Below are 16346 nucleotides of genomic sequence, written 5' to 3'. Positions count from 1 at the left end.
GGCGGCCTACTTTCGCGAGGAGAGGAAGTAATGCATTTCCAATGGGGGACCTCAGTGCTCGCTCTGTCCATTATTTTTACAGTCTATGCCCCCAACACTGAGCGTAGAGATCCAGACCACCGAGTCCCCGCATAACCAGTGTGGGCAAACACAGGCGGGGCCACCATGGAACCCACGGACAACCCCACCTGGGGCCCACCAATAAACCATATGAGGCCCACACTGAAATGTTCGCTGGGATCTTACTAAAAACGATTTGTTTGCTGTTTACATTTTTTTCTGTCTAAAAATTGGTTAAATTATAAGGGAAAATATGCAATTTTTTAAACTCAGCATATATATATATATATATATATGCTAATTATGTTTGTTTTGGATGTTTTCCTTTATTAAAGATGATTTTCTGCTGATGTGAAGGGACCTGTTCTGTAACAAAACACATTAATCTGCTGCCCTCTGATGGTTGTTTTTGGAATGACACATCATTAAAAACAGTTTTTTGTGAAGGTTTGTCATTTCAAGCTTGAAATTTAAAGTTTTTTTTTTTTTTTATAAAATAAGTGTTAATGTAATGTTTTTTAGTTTAGTCTAAGAGAAAAAATAAGAAAAGTTAAATTACTAAATGACGTTTCCATAGAATCCTTTATTCATCATCATCATCATCAGTGCCAGTAACATGAACAGAGGCTTGTCTCTGCGACTCATTTACATCCTGTTTGCATAAACGCATATTTGAATCCACGTTCTGCTCTGGAGGTCACCAGCAGGTCTGGTCCCATAAAGGTCAACGGCTGATTGGCTGAAAAGGCTGGAGGTTTCATCAGATAATCCAGGCACTCATTTTAAAACACAGATTAATTTGATCATGTTCGCCAGTCCTACAATAGATCCTCATCTTGTGATCAGTTTTGTAAAAATATTTCCATCAAGGTTTTTGTTTAGAGACAGCAGGAAGAGGAGCTTTAGGTAATGAAGTCAAAGATTCATCAGAGAAACCGACTTCATCCAGATTATAATTCCATTTTAATTCCTTGGATTATTAATCCTGCAGTGTTGCTGCGCTCACCTCATGTTCCTCTGAGCAGCAGGTAGACGGCAGAGACCGTGAGGGCTGACGCCGTGTAGGTGAACACCGCATTATAGAAAGTATTGGTCCTGATCTTTTCTCCCAGCATCCTCTGGGTCTCCGCCAGATTCCTCCCCACTGCCTCCCTTTGTTCCTCCCCCTGCAGCTGCACACCAGCAGCCTGAACGTCAGTCCGCGGTTCCATGTGTGGTCTGGTTTCCAGGAGGTTCCTGACGGCAGACAGGTCGCTCTGAGCGCGAACGAGGCCTCGCTCCAGCTGAGCGAGCTGTGGGGGGAGTGACTCCAGCAGGGACAGACTCCTCTGGCTGCTGACGCTGAGGTCTCTCAAAGCGGAAGGAGGGGCGGCAGGAGGGCCTGCGGAGGAGCCCGACCTCTGTGGAGGAATGCCGTCCCGCCGCGTGAAAACATCTGCCAGAGCGACCCTCAGACTGTCGATGAGTGAGCGGAGCTCGTCCTGCTGAGAGCGGTGGTTTCCAGCCTGGACTTTCAGGGCCTCCTGCAGGCTCTCCGGACCCTTCTGGGCCTCCAGGAGGAGGTTCTTCAGCTCCTGGAAGGACACAAGCCAACATCTGGAGACTCAAACTAAAACATTTGATTAAGTGTTCCAGTCTGATGGATTCAGTCCATCAGATCTTCTCAACCAAAGATCCCAACATGCAAACCTTGTTTTGCTGCACAAATGTTGGACCTGGTGCTGCCAAGTTCAACCCGGCAGGTGGAGGAGTCCAGCAGAACCTCAGACATTTTCCACAGATCCTAACTAAACAGAGGAATCTGCAGCTTTCTGCACTTATATGATGATGAACTTTTCACAACTCTTGTTGTGAGAAGTTGTGTTCTGGGTTTCCAGCTGATCTGCATTTCCACCTTTCAGGAGTTGAGTGGAATTGGGTCTGATAAAGTTAAAGTCCCATTAGCTGCAACGCAAACTTGTTCTCCACATTAGCTCCCTCCCCTGGGGGAGCGGTGAGCTGCAGCCACAGCTGCACTCAATAACCATTTGATGCCAGTGCTGTTCCCCTAATGCAGTGTCCAGCAGGGAGGCATTAGGTTTTATTTTTAGAGTCTTTGATATGACTGTCTGGATTTGAACTCACAACCTTCCAGTTTCAGGCGGACACTCTACCACACAGGTGTCAAACTCCAGGCCTCGAGGGCCAGTGTCCTACATGTTTTCCAACTATGAAAGGAAAATGTTCTGCCATTGAAGTTCCTTATTGGCCAAACACACCTGATCCAGGTAATCAACAGCAGATAGGGCAGGGTTTCTGGAAAACCAGCAGGAGGCTAACCCTTGAGGCCTGGATTACCACACCCCTGCTCTACCACAAGGCCACTGAGCTGTGAGGAGCTTCTTCACCTGCAGACGAACGCGGTTGATGTACGTTGATCCCATGACGCCGATCAGCGCTCCCAGCACCGAGCCGATGATGGACCAGTTCTTGGTTCGCTCCGCCCTCGTCCTCTCCTTCTCGTGGCTCTCCCTGACAGCTGCTGAAAACAAGGAGAACTTCTCCCTCTCCGAGCCCTCTGCGCTCTCATAAGCCGTCCGGAGTCGACGCTCCTCCTGCAGTCCACCAGACGTTAAGAGACTTTGTTCCTCTGCAGGTGACTGCATTCTCCTCGGCTCACCTGCAGCAGCTTGTGCTCCAGCGTCGCCAGTTCCAGGTAGTGAGCCTCCTCCCGGGAGACTCTGTCCAGCCGGTCTCGGACCTCCTTCAGCCGGCCCTGCAGGGCCTCTAGGCTGGCATGCGCCTCCCGCACGATCCCCCTGGCCACCATGAACGCAGCCTCAGCCTGGAAGGAACACACCTGCACGCTGAAAGCCTCCTCATGCTCCTTGGCTCAGGTGTCCTGTCAGTCAGATGAAATAATCTGACAGTTCAGATAAACCTGGGAGGAGCGCCTCCTCTCACTGACCTCCGTCACTTTGGTCTGAGCGTCTCGGACCTCGTTGAGTCCCACAAACTCCTCGTACCGTTCCCACCAGTGGTTGACGGTGGCTGTGGCCGCCTGAGCCGACTTCTGACCCCACCGTCGCCCCAGACCGTCCGCATGCTGGAGGAGACAGAATGGAGGGGGTCCTGTGATGTGGCCCACATGATGATACTGACACCTACACTTTGAAAGACTTCCTGTACTTGGAAGGCAGACAGGACGCGCTCCTTCACCGCCTCAGCTCCACCTCTTTGCTCAGGAGGGTGACTTGAGGGCGAAGGAGGTCCAGGCTGCTGCTGAGAACTGTAGGTCCGGACTGGACCGGTTCTAACAGGGAGGCGGGACAAACGGCACGAGCCATGAGCCCAGAGACAAGCCGGGGTTCTCCTGTACAGAACAAAAAATGCATCAGATCAGAGCTTCCCAACCCTGGTTCTCCAGATCCAACTCCACAGCTTCTTCCCCAGGTGAGCTCAGGTGAAATGGTAAAATGGTGTATACTTGTATAGCGTTTTCAACCTTCCTTCGAGGGCCCAAAGTGCTTCACAGTCACAGACCCATTCACCCATTCATACACTGGTGGTGGCCCCGCGGCCGAACACTGGCGCCAACCTCCCACCAGGGGCAACTTGGGGTTCAGTGTCTTGCCCAAGGACACTTCGACACATGGGTGGGGAAGGCGGGAGTTGAACCCACAATCTTCAGATCAAGAGTTGACCACCCTTCCACTGCACCACGGCCGCCCCAGGTTCAACCAGAACCTGATCCAGCTAAACTAGAGAGGAAGCAAACAGGTAGATCATGGAAGCCAGAGAATGACGGCGAACGCACCTCATGGAGAAGAGAAGCAGCCACTTCCACGGGAAAACAGGCTCCTGTAGGAAAGAGAACCAGTCAGACAAAGGGATCAGTCTGATCGAATCAAACAGATGAAAGAGCAGAAATAACTGGATCTTCATCAGAATATGGGAATGAGAACATCAGCTGTGAAATCAGATCACACTTCTGTTATTCTTCAAAATTGAATCTCTAAGTAAACAATCTTTTTATGAAGGTTTGGAAGAATGTAGATACAGATGAAACAGAGACATTATGATTCATTAGCCAGGAAACCTTCTTCTGAATCTTCTGCTTGGTGTTCTGCTCATTATGATGCAGATTTTGGATCATTTCAATGTTTACAATAAGCTTCTGTAATGTTTAGGATCTCAAAGAGAGTGAGATTATACAGCAGTCTCATCCGACAGACTATTCTGCCCGGCAACCTGACCTTTTATGGCCTTAGGAGCATCTTAGGAGCGCTTCAGGTTGTTCTGTTTTTGGTGTCTCTCTCTCCCACCTTCATCACTTTCTCTTGAAACATCCATCATAACTTTTAAATCTGCTTTAAAGACTTTCCACATTGCTGGATATTCAATGAACACCTTAAGCTTCATCATGGTAATGCAGGTCCTCTAGTTTTTGTTACTTTTGTCAAAAAATTAATGCAACATTTATTATCTTTTTTAAAGGAATATTTCCCCACTATTCTGTCATTTTCTTTTGTTTTTTCATCATTTTTGCATCAGATGTTTGTGTATGTAATTGAAACATAAACAAATAAATAAAAACAAAATATGACAGCATTGTTGATTTTACATATATATATATATATATATTTTTTTTTTTTATTCTACCTGTAATGTAGATGAACTAGTTCAGATAACATAGATATCCTGCAGTGTCCTGCAAAGTTTATCACAGATAAGCAGTAAGTCAGTGTCGTAATCACGTAATCATGGTAACCTTTAAAACACTATGATATCATCTTAGAAAGAGAAGAATTACCTTACCTTTACAAAATATAGATTTAATAAATGTTTACGTCATTCTCTCTGTTCATACCTCAAACTACGACTTTCAATTTTTGATTTAGCCAATAACGATTCTATTGAATATAAATTACATATATATTCCGCTTAATGCGTTAAATAAATCGTCAAAATTATTTCAAAAACACTCTACTTTTAATACATCTGATTATTTAAAACCGAAACTTTATCTGTCAAGGTTACCTGCTTATGGCTAGCTTCACGATGCTAACAGTAGCCGGCTATCTTAATTTTTGCTGCGTTAAATGTTTTCACGGAAAATGTGTTTCTTCGGGAAAGTTAAAGTCAAACCTACCCTTTTGACGTGCTGTCAGAGCATTTCTGTCCTCGATGGAAACATTTTCTTATCCAAACTATTAATCAATGAACACGAGTCGCTTCTCGTTATTGTTTTTGTTCAGGCACTTCAGAGAGTTTCTATTTCCGGGGTCCTGACAGCGCGGATTAGCATTGTTAGCATCGCCTCCTTCGCAGCGATATTTCTGTCATATCTTTTTGCAAATATTAGTAAATCCAAGCATGTCTGGAAGAGAAGGTGAGATATTTGAGCTTTATTTGTGTCTTTGATCCCAGAGAACAGAGGTTAATTAAATCTGCAACGGCGAGATTTTCTGAGCGGGTTAGCTAGTTTATGCTAATGAAATCCAATGTGTCGTCCAAACGGACTTCTGTGTTTTGTTTAAAATGTGTCTTAGAGACACAGTTATAAGAGATAATGTGTTTCTTTTTCGGATAAATGTTCATGACAAATGTGGTAGCTGAGTGGTTCAGTTCCCAACTGGGTAACAGCTAAAGCGTTCAGGAATATCTAGTTTATTCTGACAGCACTCACTCTGAACACTGTTTGGTTATTAATTCGACCACAAACAACTTTGCTTTTTCTAAAATAAATAAATAAATAAATGAATAAATAAAAGTTTTGGCTTTCCTACGTTGATGTTTTCAATTTTAGATTTATTCGAATGCCATATGTCTTTCCTGTTTAATTTGTTTTTTCACAGGAGGCAAAAAGAAACCTCTGAAGGCCCCCAAGAAACAGTCCAAAGAAATGGATGATGTAAGTGGGATTTCTGACACATTTCTTGGTCTCTGACTCCCAATGACAGTTACATTGAAGAAGACGGTCTGTGTGCCAAAGCGGTTTCAAATGAATCACAGTGATGGAGTGTTCAGTCACTGATTGGACTCTAAACCTTCTGACCCCTGGATGTTTTTTGTGTCCACAGGATGAGGTGGCATTTAAGCAGAAGCAGAAAGAAGAGCAGAAGGCCTTGGAGGCGCTGAAGGCCAAAGCATCTGGAAAAGGACCTCTTGGTGAGTGAAGGACGACGGACGAGATCTTTTCCAGTCACTGCAGTAGCTCTTTCTCAGAACAGTTACTGTTGTTGAGTGTGAACTCTGAAGGATGAATAGAGTTTGTTCTCACCAACCTAAGGTCCAAATATTGACACCATGGAAAACAGAAAATATTACATTGAATTAAAATAATTCTCTAAAGTTTTGTGTTCGTAAAATGTTCTAGTGGCTTATTTCTCATGAAGGAATGCATACAAGTTCATACAAAAGCTCCTTTTCAAACAGGATTTTTTTTCGTCTGCTCCTCATTCACAACAATTTGGATAAAGAAATAACCAGAAAAGTAATTTTTAGCTCAATTTTCTTTATATATATAGTTCTGGGCGATATGGAAAAAATGTATATCACGATATAAAATATTTTATATCACAATATAAATTATTTTATATCACAATACGATATATATCTTGATATTGGACAATAAAGTATATTTTCAGCTATTCTCTGAAGATATGCCTGATGTTGCAGCAGCTTTTGTGAAAAGTTGTGACAAAAGATGCAATGTTTTTAATATAATATTGTTTTGAAAAGCACCTAAAAATGTTAATTATGAAATAAACTTCACATTCTCATATTCCAACTCTTTATTGTGACAGATGCTCTAGGAAAATACTTCATCATCACCATATACAATGTTGCTGTGCTGTCATTTAACTTGACTAGAAACACAAAGTTAACTTTTGTCCTCTCTGCTCATAATAACACATATTTGTGTGTTGATTTAAACATTTAGAATAAAATGACGTTTTCCAGTGAAAATGTATAAACTTAAAAAAACAACATAATCAGATTAATCCTCAGATCTCCATGTTCTCCACCGACAGTGGAAAGGTTCAGAAGGTCCAGAGTCTCTCTGCCTTTCTCTCATGTTGTGCAGCAGCTGTGCACCGCGCAAAATGACAGACCGCTCCGTACCTGCACCTTCGCTCACCGCGTGCATGCATGCGCTCAGGGAACCTTCACTCCACCGCGTGCACGTTTGCAAGCAGCACACCTGCATCCCGCCACGTGCACGTTTGCAAGCAGCACACCTTCACTCCACCGCGTGCACGTTTGCGCGCAGCACACCTTCACCTACGCAGAGTGCACGTTTGCAAGCAGCACACCTTCACTCTGCCGCGTGCACGTTTGCAAGCAGCACACCTGCATCCCGCCACGTGCACGTTTGCAAGCAGCACACCTTCACTCTGCCGCGTGCACGTTTGCGTGCAGCGGACCGCCACTCTTCCTGCGGGGTGACTGTTCATGTGCGTCTTGAAGAGAAAAAGTCAGAGAAGATAAAAGAGATTACGGTAAGATGTCAGAAGAGAAACGGTCATGCAGCAGCGTCGTCATCCATGACTGTTGTCACGGTAGATTGGTAAAGTTGTGGGTGTGGAACAAATCGTGCAAAGACCTGGATGGTCTGATAATGACATATTTGGCGTAATAATTGATCAAATTAGCTTAATGAGGATTTAAACGTAGAGGACAAACGGGACGATAGACGCTTTTTTATCGTCCACACGATGTATATCGTCATATCGCCCAGCACTATTTATATATGTCCTTTATCATCAGAAATAGGTCACAAGTACAAGCTAAAAGCCCAATTTTCATTAGAATGGGTCTTTGAAAGAGCTAAAAGAGGGATAACTCCCACACCAACATCACACCCACGCTGCACCACTCTGGTCTTTTTAATAAAATCCTAATGCCGTCATTATTTGCCGCTTCCGGCCTATGGACGTTTGATGCCCTGTAATAAATCTATAGGTGTGCAGTATACAGAGCGAGCAGTGAGATTTCAAAAAACAATCTTGATTGTGTCTGATGTGAGCAGATTTTTTCAGCCACAGATCAGCTGAAGTTTGACATTTAACTTTTGGAGAATTTTGTTATTTAAACCCAATATTGTTTCCAATTTGTGAGTTCCTGTTAAAACGAATCAACAGATATACTTTCCATCTTATTTTTACTAAGTGAGCTCCACTCCTGCGCAGTAGGCTGATCTGTTTTTATTTTATAACCAGCGATTCTTAGTTCTGTATGTTTCAGATGTCTTTGTTTTTTTTTTCATTTTCTGTTTTTGACCTGTAGGTGGCAGCGGCATCAAGAAATCAGGAAAGAAATAAAGTCTGCATCAGAAGATTCTAGTGTGACCCCTTCCTGTCCTTCTGTCTGCCCAAAGACTTCATTTAATGTTCGGCCCCCCAGCACTCGAACCGCACGAGGAGAAACATGACGAATAAGAGAAGAGCGATGATAGAACGGTGCTCCGTCCTATTACTGTTCCTCCTTTATGACCAATAACGTCTGCAGAGGCGTCGCCATGGTGACGGCATCGTGTGAAACTAACACATTTTAGTTTTATTCATTTTTTTTCTGTGAATAGGGGGAAATAAATAAACAAATTTTGTATTCTGTGCTGTTTTCATTCTGCTTTGAACAAAAACAAACCACATTAAGGTAAAAGAGGTTTTACCACGGAAAGTAATTATTGTCTTATAAAGAGGACACAAATATTCTGTTGTTATTTTGCTCCACTTCAGAGAGTTTGTCCTTTTAACTGCATTGAAATCATTTTACACAGAAAACTGAACAGAATGTGAGTTCCTGATGTTAAAACGTTTCCCTCTGAGCTGGACTCAGGACTCCATCAATGAAGATCTTCTGATGCTGGTTTAAGGATAAAACAACTTTAAAGACGAAGAGGACCAATGTCAGTTCATACCTAAACTGTTTTGATTTGAGGGTAAACCATTTAAAATCCCTTCTAAACCAGACTGGACGGCATGTTCTGGACTCTGGACAGGTTTGTGTCGGACTGGATCCAGACCAGACTGGACAAAGTTCAGCTTCATCGGATCCTGCTGGATGCTCTCAGATCTTTCATTTTTAAATTAAAACAATTTTCTTTTTAATTTCAACTTCAATTTTGTTTTTAATGTAAAAAAAATGGAAAAGCAACGACACTAAAAAGATATAAAACTGAAGGGTTGATTGAAATACAAGGAAGAAATTAAATTAAAATACAAGCATTTAAAGAAAAAACACAAACAAGGATCAGATCAGCATCTCTGCAACAAGCTGGAGAGGCTGAACTGTAGCCAGTCAGCTGCAGTTTTCCAAAACTCGTCACAAAGTCTGACTTTCCTTTGGACTAAACCTGATTCTGTGACACTTTGACCATTTCAAACTCCAGGAACAGAAATGTCAGAAAGAAAGTAAGAGAAATGTCATTTTTTCTCATCAAAGTTTCAAATAAAACGTAAAACTTTTTGATGTCTTAGACGGGCTGATCTTCGTCTCTCATCAACATTTTCATTTCCTCTTTTTTTTAAACCGCTTGAATCTGAATGAGTCGGAAATTTCATTCCGCTCTAAAAGAGGCTCCATACGAACGCTAAAGGTTTCACGGTGAGTCAAAGATTTCTCCTGTTCTCAACAAAACTCTTCATTTACAACATTTATTGTTTTAAATCAAATCATTTAGCCAAACCTTTGCAGAACTTAAAAGTTGTTCAAACTTTTAACTGTTAACATGTAGAACTGAAGAGAAATGAATAAAACTTAAAGAAAAAGGTTCAGATGATCATTTTTATATTAAATTAATATCTATTGTGTCATTTTTCAGTGGTTTCGTAACAATTTTAAGAAGAATTAAAATCTTAATTTTACCTTATATTTTTTTTAAAGTACTTTTTGTTAAAGATTAAAAATTATTGGTTCACTTCCAGCTTATCCCTTTCTGGGTCTCCACAGTGTAACAGCACCCACTGTTTCACATCAGTGATTTGTCAGAGTTTTTACCCCGGATGCCCTTCCTGACCATAGACTGTAAAAATTAATGGACAGATCGAGCACTGAGGTCCCCCATTGGAAATGCATTACTTCCTCTCCTCGCGAAAGTAGGCCGCCGCTTTCCCCGTCAATTCCTGAAATGGATACCGCCATTTGCAAACAATCTCCAGAGATTGGTCTGAGTCATAGCTGAGTCATGGAATCTACAGGAAGTACTGTCGCCAATCAGGAGTGAGATTATTGCAACCGTCTGCCTCTTTCCACGCCTCTACCATGGGACCGCGGATGTAAACGCTGGCTCGAGACGACCGTGAAGTTGGCTTCCGAATTTTCCGAACAGGACCTGTTTTTAGGTGGTCTGAGTTCGAAAAATACAGTGGAACGCTCTCGCTGTGAATCGGAAGCCAACTTCATCGTCGTCGCCTCGAGAGAATTGTACAAGTCATTGCTGAAGCCGAGGGAGAACCATTCCAACATTTGATTCTGTCAGCGGTCCTTTTGGATTTACTTACATTTATTCATTTTTGTCGAGATAAAAGGAGCATTTGGGTGACGCTGTGCCCGAACTGCGCGCGGCCCCCTCGCGCGAGCCACAGCGTTACTTCACATGCAGGTTTACAGTCTGATCAGATGCACGTGAGAAGCGCGTTCAGCGGTATTTAAAATAAATAACCATCCTAACAAGTGAACAGCTGGATCTTTTTTCTGTTTGAAAATACGAGTGAAAAGTGAAAAATGAACATTAAACAAAGAAAAAAGTCCAAAGCACATAACCTCAGAGTGAAATCTATTTCTACAGAGTAAATCCTCATCTAAAAATGTGGAGAGCATGGGTCTCTTGTTGTTTTAAACTGCTGCATCGGTACATTCCACTGAGGAAAACAACAGTAGAACAATGACTGGTAGGTACATTGTTGAATTGTAAAGTAGGTGTTAAAGGTCTTTTGACGGAGCCATTGATGAAGTCTGCTCCCATTGGCTACCCGTCACCTGTCACTCAAACCCCCCAGACGGTCGACGTCAGACCCACAAACGCTTATTGAGCCATCTGATTGGTCAATTTATAACTCTAATAACTTGTGATAATGGAAAAAAATCTTTGAAAAAAAATTAGGATTAGAAAAAAGAAGTTAATCAGAAAGCAGCAGAGGAAGAATGATTATTCTGACATATAAAATGACTGAGAAATAACTGTCTGTTTCTCAATGTAAGTCAATGGGACTTTGGCCTTTTTGCAACCCAGTGGTACTTCCTATATGGAACACGGAAGTAGTGGGGCTTGCTTCGTCCAGTTATTTTATATACAGTCTATGTTCCTGACACAACCCTGTACTTGAGGGGCACAGGGACCCAGTTAGGCAGCAGCGTCAAGGGTCTTGCCTAAGGACCCAATCTGGGTGGGGATCAGTGGACAACCCTGGGAATCGAACCAAGGGCTCCTGCGTGTCAGCCCTTCACCTAGCCCACTGAGCCACCCAAAGATCAAAAATGATTAGTTATACTAATTTTAGTAAACAGATAGAAACACAAGTTCTAAAAGAACAAGAAGAGAAAAATAAAATACATTCATAAATGAATGAAACAACAAAAAATACATTAAATAAATGTTGTCACAAACACAACAAGCACGGTAAATACAAACAACGTTATTCAAATATTAATAAAATTCATTAAAATAAAAAAAGTATTTCGTTTTTAGTATCATTAATGCAGTAAAAATAACTTAAATATTTTTAAACAGGAGACAAAACAGAGCAGATTAAAAATGAAAATGCTAAAAAAAAAGTAAATGTCTGAATAAAAAAATCTTTTAAAGTTTAAATAAAAACAAGTTTTTGGTTCATAAAGAGAGGCCTAAAACAGTAACAATGAATGAAAACATGGATTCACTGAATTCATCATAATGTTGTGTTTTGTTTATCTTTAACTAAATAACTGGGAGGTCTCAGCTTCTTTTCAGTCTTTTCAATTTCTTGATTTTTTCAAACTTTATTGAAAACTTACTTGACATTTTTGATTACAGATCCTTTAAATCCTTCAGCTAATTTAGCTTGAAGCAATTTAGTTGATCCAAACAAATAACTTCATGACCCATTTTTGAAATATTAAACTTTAACTATGTTAATAATATATGCTTCAACAATTTAATGTTTTAGCTTCAACATCATCATTCAGCTCAAAACATTCACACCTGCATTATTGCAGGTACACGGTTTTCCTGAGGTCACTTCCTTCTTCTGCTCATGCTGCAGAGTTGCACCATGAAAGGCTCTCCTTACCTGCCTGTTTTTGTGGGAGTGGCCTTGCTGATCTCCGGCGTTCAGAGTGACGTGAGCTGCAAAGGAACGGACGGCCGTCCAGGTCAGGACGGAGCCTCCGGAAGAGATGGCTGGCCTGGAGTGAAGGGTGACAAAGGAGAGCCAGGTAACATTCAAAGATCTTTTCATCCATCCACTTCCTGAGCACAGGACGAGTTTTATAGATGGAAAATAAAATAAAAAAACCTGAATCCAGTTTCTCTGCATCTTCTGGTTAGGAACACTGGCCGACGGTCCAGTCAGCTCCAGCGTCCTGCAGAGGATGAAGGGGGAGAAGGGGAGTCGAGGGGAGCAGGGAGACCTGGGGCCCAAAGGTTACCAAGGTGATTTGGGATCACCTGGTCTGCCTGGTAGACCTGGTCTTCCCGGACCGGATGGGAAGAGAGTCAACCGAGGTAACGACATGTTTTCTGCAAACATCTTTAAACAATAAAGCACAGGATCCGTCTGTCAAAGAAACCAGAAAGGAGATGTTCTCAGGAATCTAGCCGGACTTCAGACCAGAACATGGAAACAATCAAAGCTTCTCAAATTGATTGATTTGTTTAATTATTGAGTCCAACAAGCCAAGGCTCATCAACCCTTTAACACCGGAGCTCCAGTGTTTCTGTTTGTCGAGCCGCTTTTCTCCTTCAAAATCTACAGGAATTATCGTGTTCGCCCTTGAAAAGTTACAGTACGTTAAAGATTTTATGTTTAAGCGTCACCGGGGACAGCTCAGGTGCTTCAAATAAACCTTCAAATAATAAAATAGAGAGGTGCGTTATTTTCAAGGTCTCACAAACCTTTGATATGTTAAAATGCAAGATTTAAAAGTGCTGGAGTCAGCAATGAGACTGTCAAGGTGACGACAGCAAGAGATAAAAGTATTTGCAAAAATACGAAAATATTAAACGGTTAGAACAGCAGCTTATGGAATATGAAGTAAGGTTTGGTGCAGCCGTGGAGGAAATGTTTCCTCTTAAAAACCTCACATTTTAATAAATTGTCTTTATTTAGAAACATTTTTTTGAATTTTACACTTTTGCTCCATCGCCTGGATTTGCAGCAAACGCCAAAGGTTTGTGATGACCTAGACAGTTTTCATGAAACACCTCAGGAAGTCAGATGGCTCAAAGAAATCGTCAAAATCAAAACTTCTTTAGTCAAAAGGTCTGCAGCGCGAAGAAAGAGAAAAGCAAATGCAAACACCCCCCCAAAACATACCCCCTAAAAAATCCTAACAGATTGAACATCTATAAACATAAATGAACAGAAATTCCCCATTTTACTGGACAAAATAATCATTAAACGGAATAACTCTGAGGAAAGAAAAATAAAACATTTGTAGTAAAATGGATTCTGTAGATGAGAATATAAAACTGATAAAATTCAATATTTTGTAAATATTGTTTAACCGTAAGTGTAAAAGAGGATTTGATGTCATCTGAAATCATGGAAAAGCATAGCTTTAAGCGACCAATTAAAATTAGCTGAAAAACTAAACAGAGTTCATCTAAATGATAGTGTAGCTAAAACGAAACCCTGAGGAACTCCAGAAAACTCTGCCGTGTTTGTCACACTTTGTGAGATTGGAGCCATTCCGATTGGATTCAAATGTTTCATCAATGTAGTTCACTTTCAGCTTATCCCTTTCGGGGTCTCCACAGCGTAACAGCACCCACTGTTTCACATCAGTGATTTGTCAGAGTTTTTACGCCGGATGCCCTTCCTGACACAACCCTGTACTTGAGGGGCACAGGGACCCAGTTAGGCAGCAGCGTCAAGGGTCTTGGCTAAGGACCCAATCTGGGTGGGGATCAGTGGACAACCCTGGGTATCGAACCCAGGGCTCCTGCATGTCAGCCCTTCACCTAGCCCACTGAGCCACCCAGCCGCTCAAATGTTTCATCAATAGTTTTTTTATTACCGTGCAAAAAATAAATAGATAAATGGCACAGTTAGATTGCATCTGCCCCCCCCGGCTGTCTGTGGTACTCCACCTGAAAAATCCATCACGGCACGAGAAGCCATCAACAAATCTCGACTCCATCTCCTTCCAGCAGGAGTTTAGTGGTGTTTACGTCACCAGGTTTCTTTTCAAATCCTCTTACACTTTAAATCTCTTCACCTGTCCGTCTTTTACCTCCAGGTCAGCAGTCTGACCAGGTCGGCGATCAATCAGCCTTCTCGGTCATCAGAAACATCACCACCTATCCTCCCTTCTCACAGGTTCGGTCTGATGCCAGAATCTCTGGAATGTAAATGTTTGATGATGCAGATCTTCACTGTTTCTGGGTTCTAGGTAGTAAAAGACTGGGTCGATGTGGTCAATATCCCCGGTCATTTTAAAACCAACACAGGAGAGTTCATCTGTGACATATCTGGAGTTTATTACTTCAACTTTCACTCCGTTGCCAGGGTAACGTCCTCATTACACTACCTCACCTGCATCCTGAAGGTCTGCAGTGTTTTAGGAGCGCACTGACATGACGGTTCTGGTGTCTGCAGGTCAGTATCTGCCTGGCCATCGTCAGCACCGTTCTGGACAAGCAGCTGGTGTTCTGTGATTACGGTAATGAACAGGTGGGTTTTCCAGAACCGGGCTCGGCCCCCTCCACAAGCTGCTACTGCTTGTGTTGATGACCTGCTTTGGGTTTCAGGTGCTCTCCGGGGGCGTGGTCTTACAGCTGACAGCAGGTGACAAGGTGTGGCTCGAGTCCTTTCAAGACCAGCAAGAGGCCAACGTCATCGATAATAGTCAGAGCAAACAGATCATCTTCAACGGCTTCCTGATCTTCACAGCCCAATAGCTCAGATGGAAGCGGCTCTGATCAATCCACGGCATCACTTTTGAATCCTGTTTAGCTTCAAACTGCAAATGTTTGAGCCACAAGCCAGATCTGCAGTCCTGAATTCTTTTTTTTTTTTTCACAAAAATAAAGCCGCTCCTATAAACAGTCTTATAATTTGTTTCATGATCTCTGAATAAGAAATGGTCTTCATGAGAATGGGGTATGGCAGCAATGATAAAAGAGCAACACAAACACACAATGTTTTGGTAATTACATGACATCTCCGGCGTAAAGTGACATAAGTAAAAACAGCACAAAACAAACTTTTGTGATTTTTTTGTAGAGAAAAACTAAAGTTAATCTAAAATAGCATAACATTTCTTCACATGCATCTGAATTTAAACTTGTCATATCTCATCACAGACGTTTGGAGATTTTGCCGCTGAAGGAAGCACATTTACAATGTCCTTCATAAACACAAAAGTGAATCTGTTCTTGAGAGTGTTTGTGTGTGTAGCGAACCGGCTACGTGCTCTTCATCTGCTCTCTCCTCCTGGGAAATTTTCTCGGCTCCTTCTGATTTAAAAGTTTTACATAAGTCATTCCCTCCAGAATTTTGTGATGTTGCGATCACAACTATTAACACAAATTCAACCAAAACCGAGATTTGTTCCTCATCCTGCAACTTTACATTTTCATCCAACTTTGACCGATCTACCGTGACAGCATTCATGGTGACGATGCAGCTTCATGACTGTTTCCCTGACTTCATCCTGGGAGCCGTGCTCTTTTTTTATTAACTCTCTTTAGCTCTCTGTTCTTCGCTCGCTCCGCAAGCTGCACGTGAATGGTCGTTTGCTCTGATTGCGAGCGCGGGTGAGTTTGCGCTCAGCAAATCAGTCACATGGAGCACAACATGAACCAAGTATGAAGGATTTGTGATCATTTCAGTATTCTGTACAATGGTTTATTTGCATTGAATCATTTCTGTTAGCAGGAAAACAGACAGTTTGATGAAAGGGACAAAAAGAAAACATACCTGGCCTTAAAATACCTTTGATTCATTGTGTTGAGAAAAAAAAAAAAAGAAAAATCGAAATTGTGACTTTAAAACTGAATCAAATCAAGCCGTGGCTTGACTGAATCGTTACATCCCTACTTCTTTTACATTCTGGGTGGGTAAAAACCCACAGAACACATTTTCCTTTCAGATTTGTAT

General features: G+C 42.1%; 3 protein-coding genes across 5 annotated transcripts; 2 read left to right on the top strand and 1 right to left on the bottom strand.

The window, feature by feature from the left end:
* Positions 1-623: 623 nt before the first annotated feature.
* On the bottom strand, positions 624-5330 carry ccdc51 (coiled-coil domain containing 51). 2 transcript variants are annotated; one of them, XM_024270130.1, is made up of 7 exons: positions 5192-5330; positions 3857-3900; positions 3229-3412; positions 3008-3145; positions 2720-2884; positions 2448-2654; positions 624-1634 (listed from the first exon to the last, which is right to left on the bottom strand). In XM_024270130.1, the coding sequence occupies exons 2-7, from the start codon at positions 3859-3861 to the stop codon at positions 1068-1070; spliced, it is 1266 nt and encodes a 421-aa protein (XP_024125898.1). In that variant the 5' UTR covers positions 3862-3900; positions 5192-5330; the 3' UTR covers positions 624-1067. The 2 variants fall into 2 exon arrangements, with proteins under 2 accessions (XP_024125898.1, XP_024125899.1); XM_024270131.2 differs by lacking the exon at positions 5192-5330 and adding an exon at positions 4702-4768.
* tma7 (translation machinery associated 7 homolog) lies at positions 5297-8657 on the top strand. The gene is made up of 4 exons (XM_024270134.2): positions 5297-5431; positions 5898-5953; positions 6123-6210; positions 8332-8657. Exons 1-4 carry the CDS (start codon positions 5416-5418, stop codon positions 8364-8366), a joined length of 195 nt encoding a protein of 64 aa, XP_024125902.1. The 5' UTR covers positions 5297-5415; the 3' UTR covers positions 8367-8657.
* An 831-nt stretch (positions 8658-9488) lies between these two features.
* Positions 9489-15301, top strand: LOC112145095 (complement C1q subcomponent subunit A). Of its 2 annotated transcripts, none has more exons than XM_024270132.2 (7): positions 9489-9651; positions 12241-12459; positions 12572-12748; positions 14485-14564; positions 14638-14754; positions 14844-14918; positions 14996-15301. In XM_024270132.2, exons 2-7 carry the CDS (start codon positions 12279-12281, stop codon positions 15143-15145), a joined length of 780 nt encoding a protein of 259 aa, XP_024125900.1. In that variant the 5' UTR covers positions 9489-9651; positions 12241-12278; the 3' UTR covers positions 15146-15301. The 2 variants fall into 2 exon arrangements, with proteins under 2 accessions (XP_024125900.1, XP_024125901.1); XM_024270133.2 differs by having other exon boundaries at positions 9492-9651; positions 12288-12459.
* The last annotated feature ends 1045 nt before the right edge of the window (positions 15302-16346 follow it).

Source organism: Oryzias melastigma, linkage group LG5, assembly GCF_002922805.2.
Source record: "Oryzias melastigma strain HK-1 linkage group LG5, ASM292280v2, whole genome shotgun sequence".
NCBI classification, from domain to species: domain Eukaryota; kingdom Metazoa; phylum Chordata; class Actinopteri; order Beloniformes; family Adrianichthyidae; genus Oryzias; species Oryzias melastigma.
This window is presented reverse-complemented; position numbering and strand designations above follow the sequence as displayed.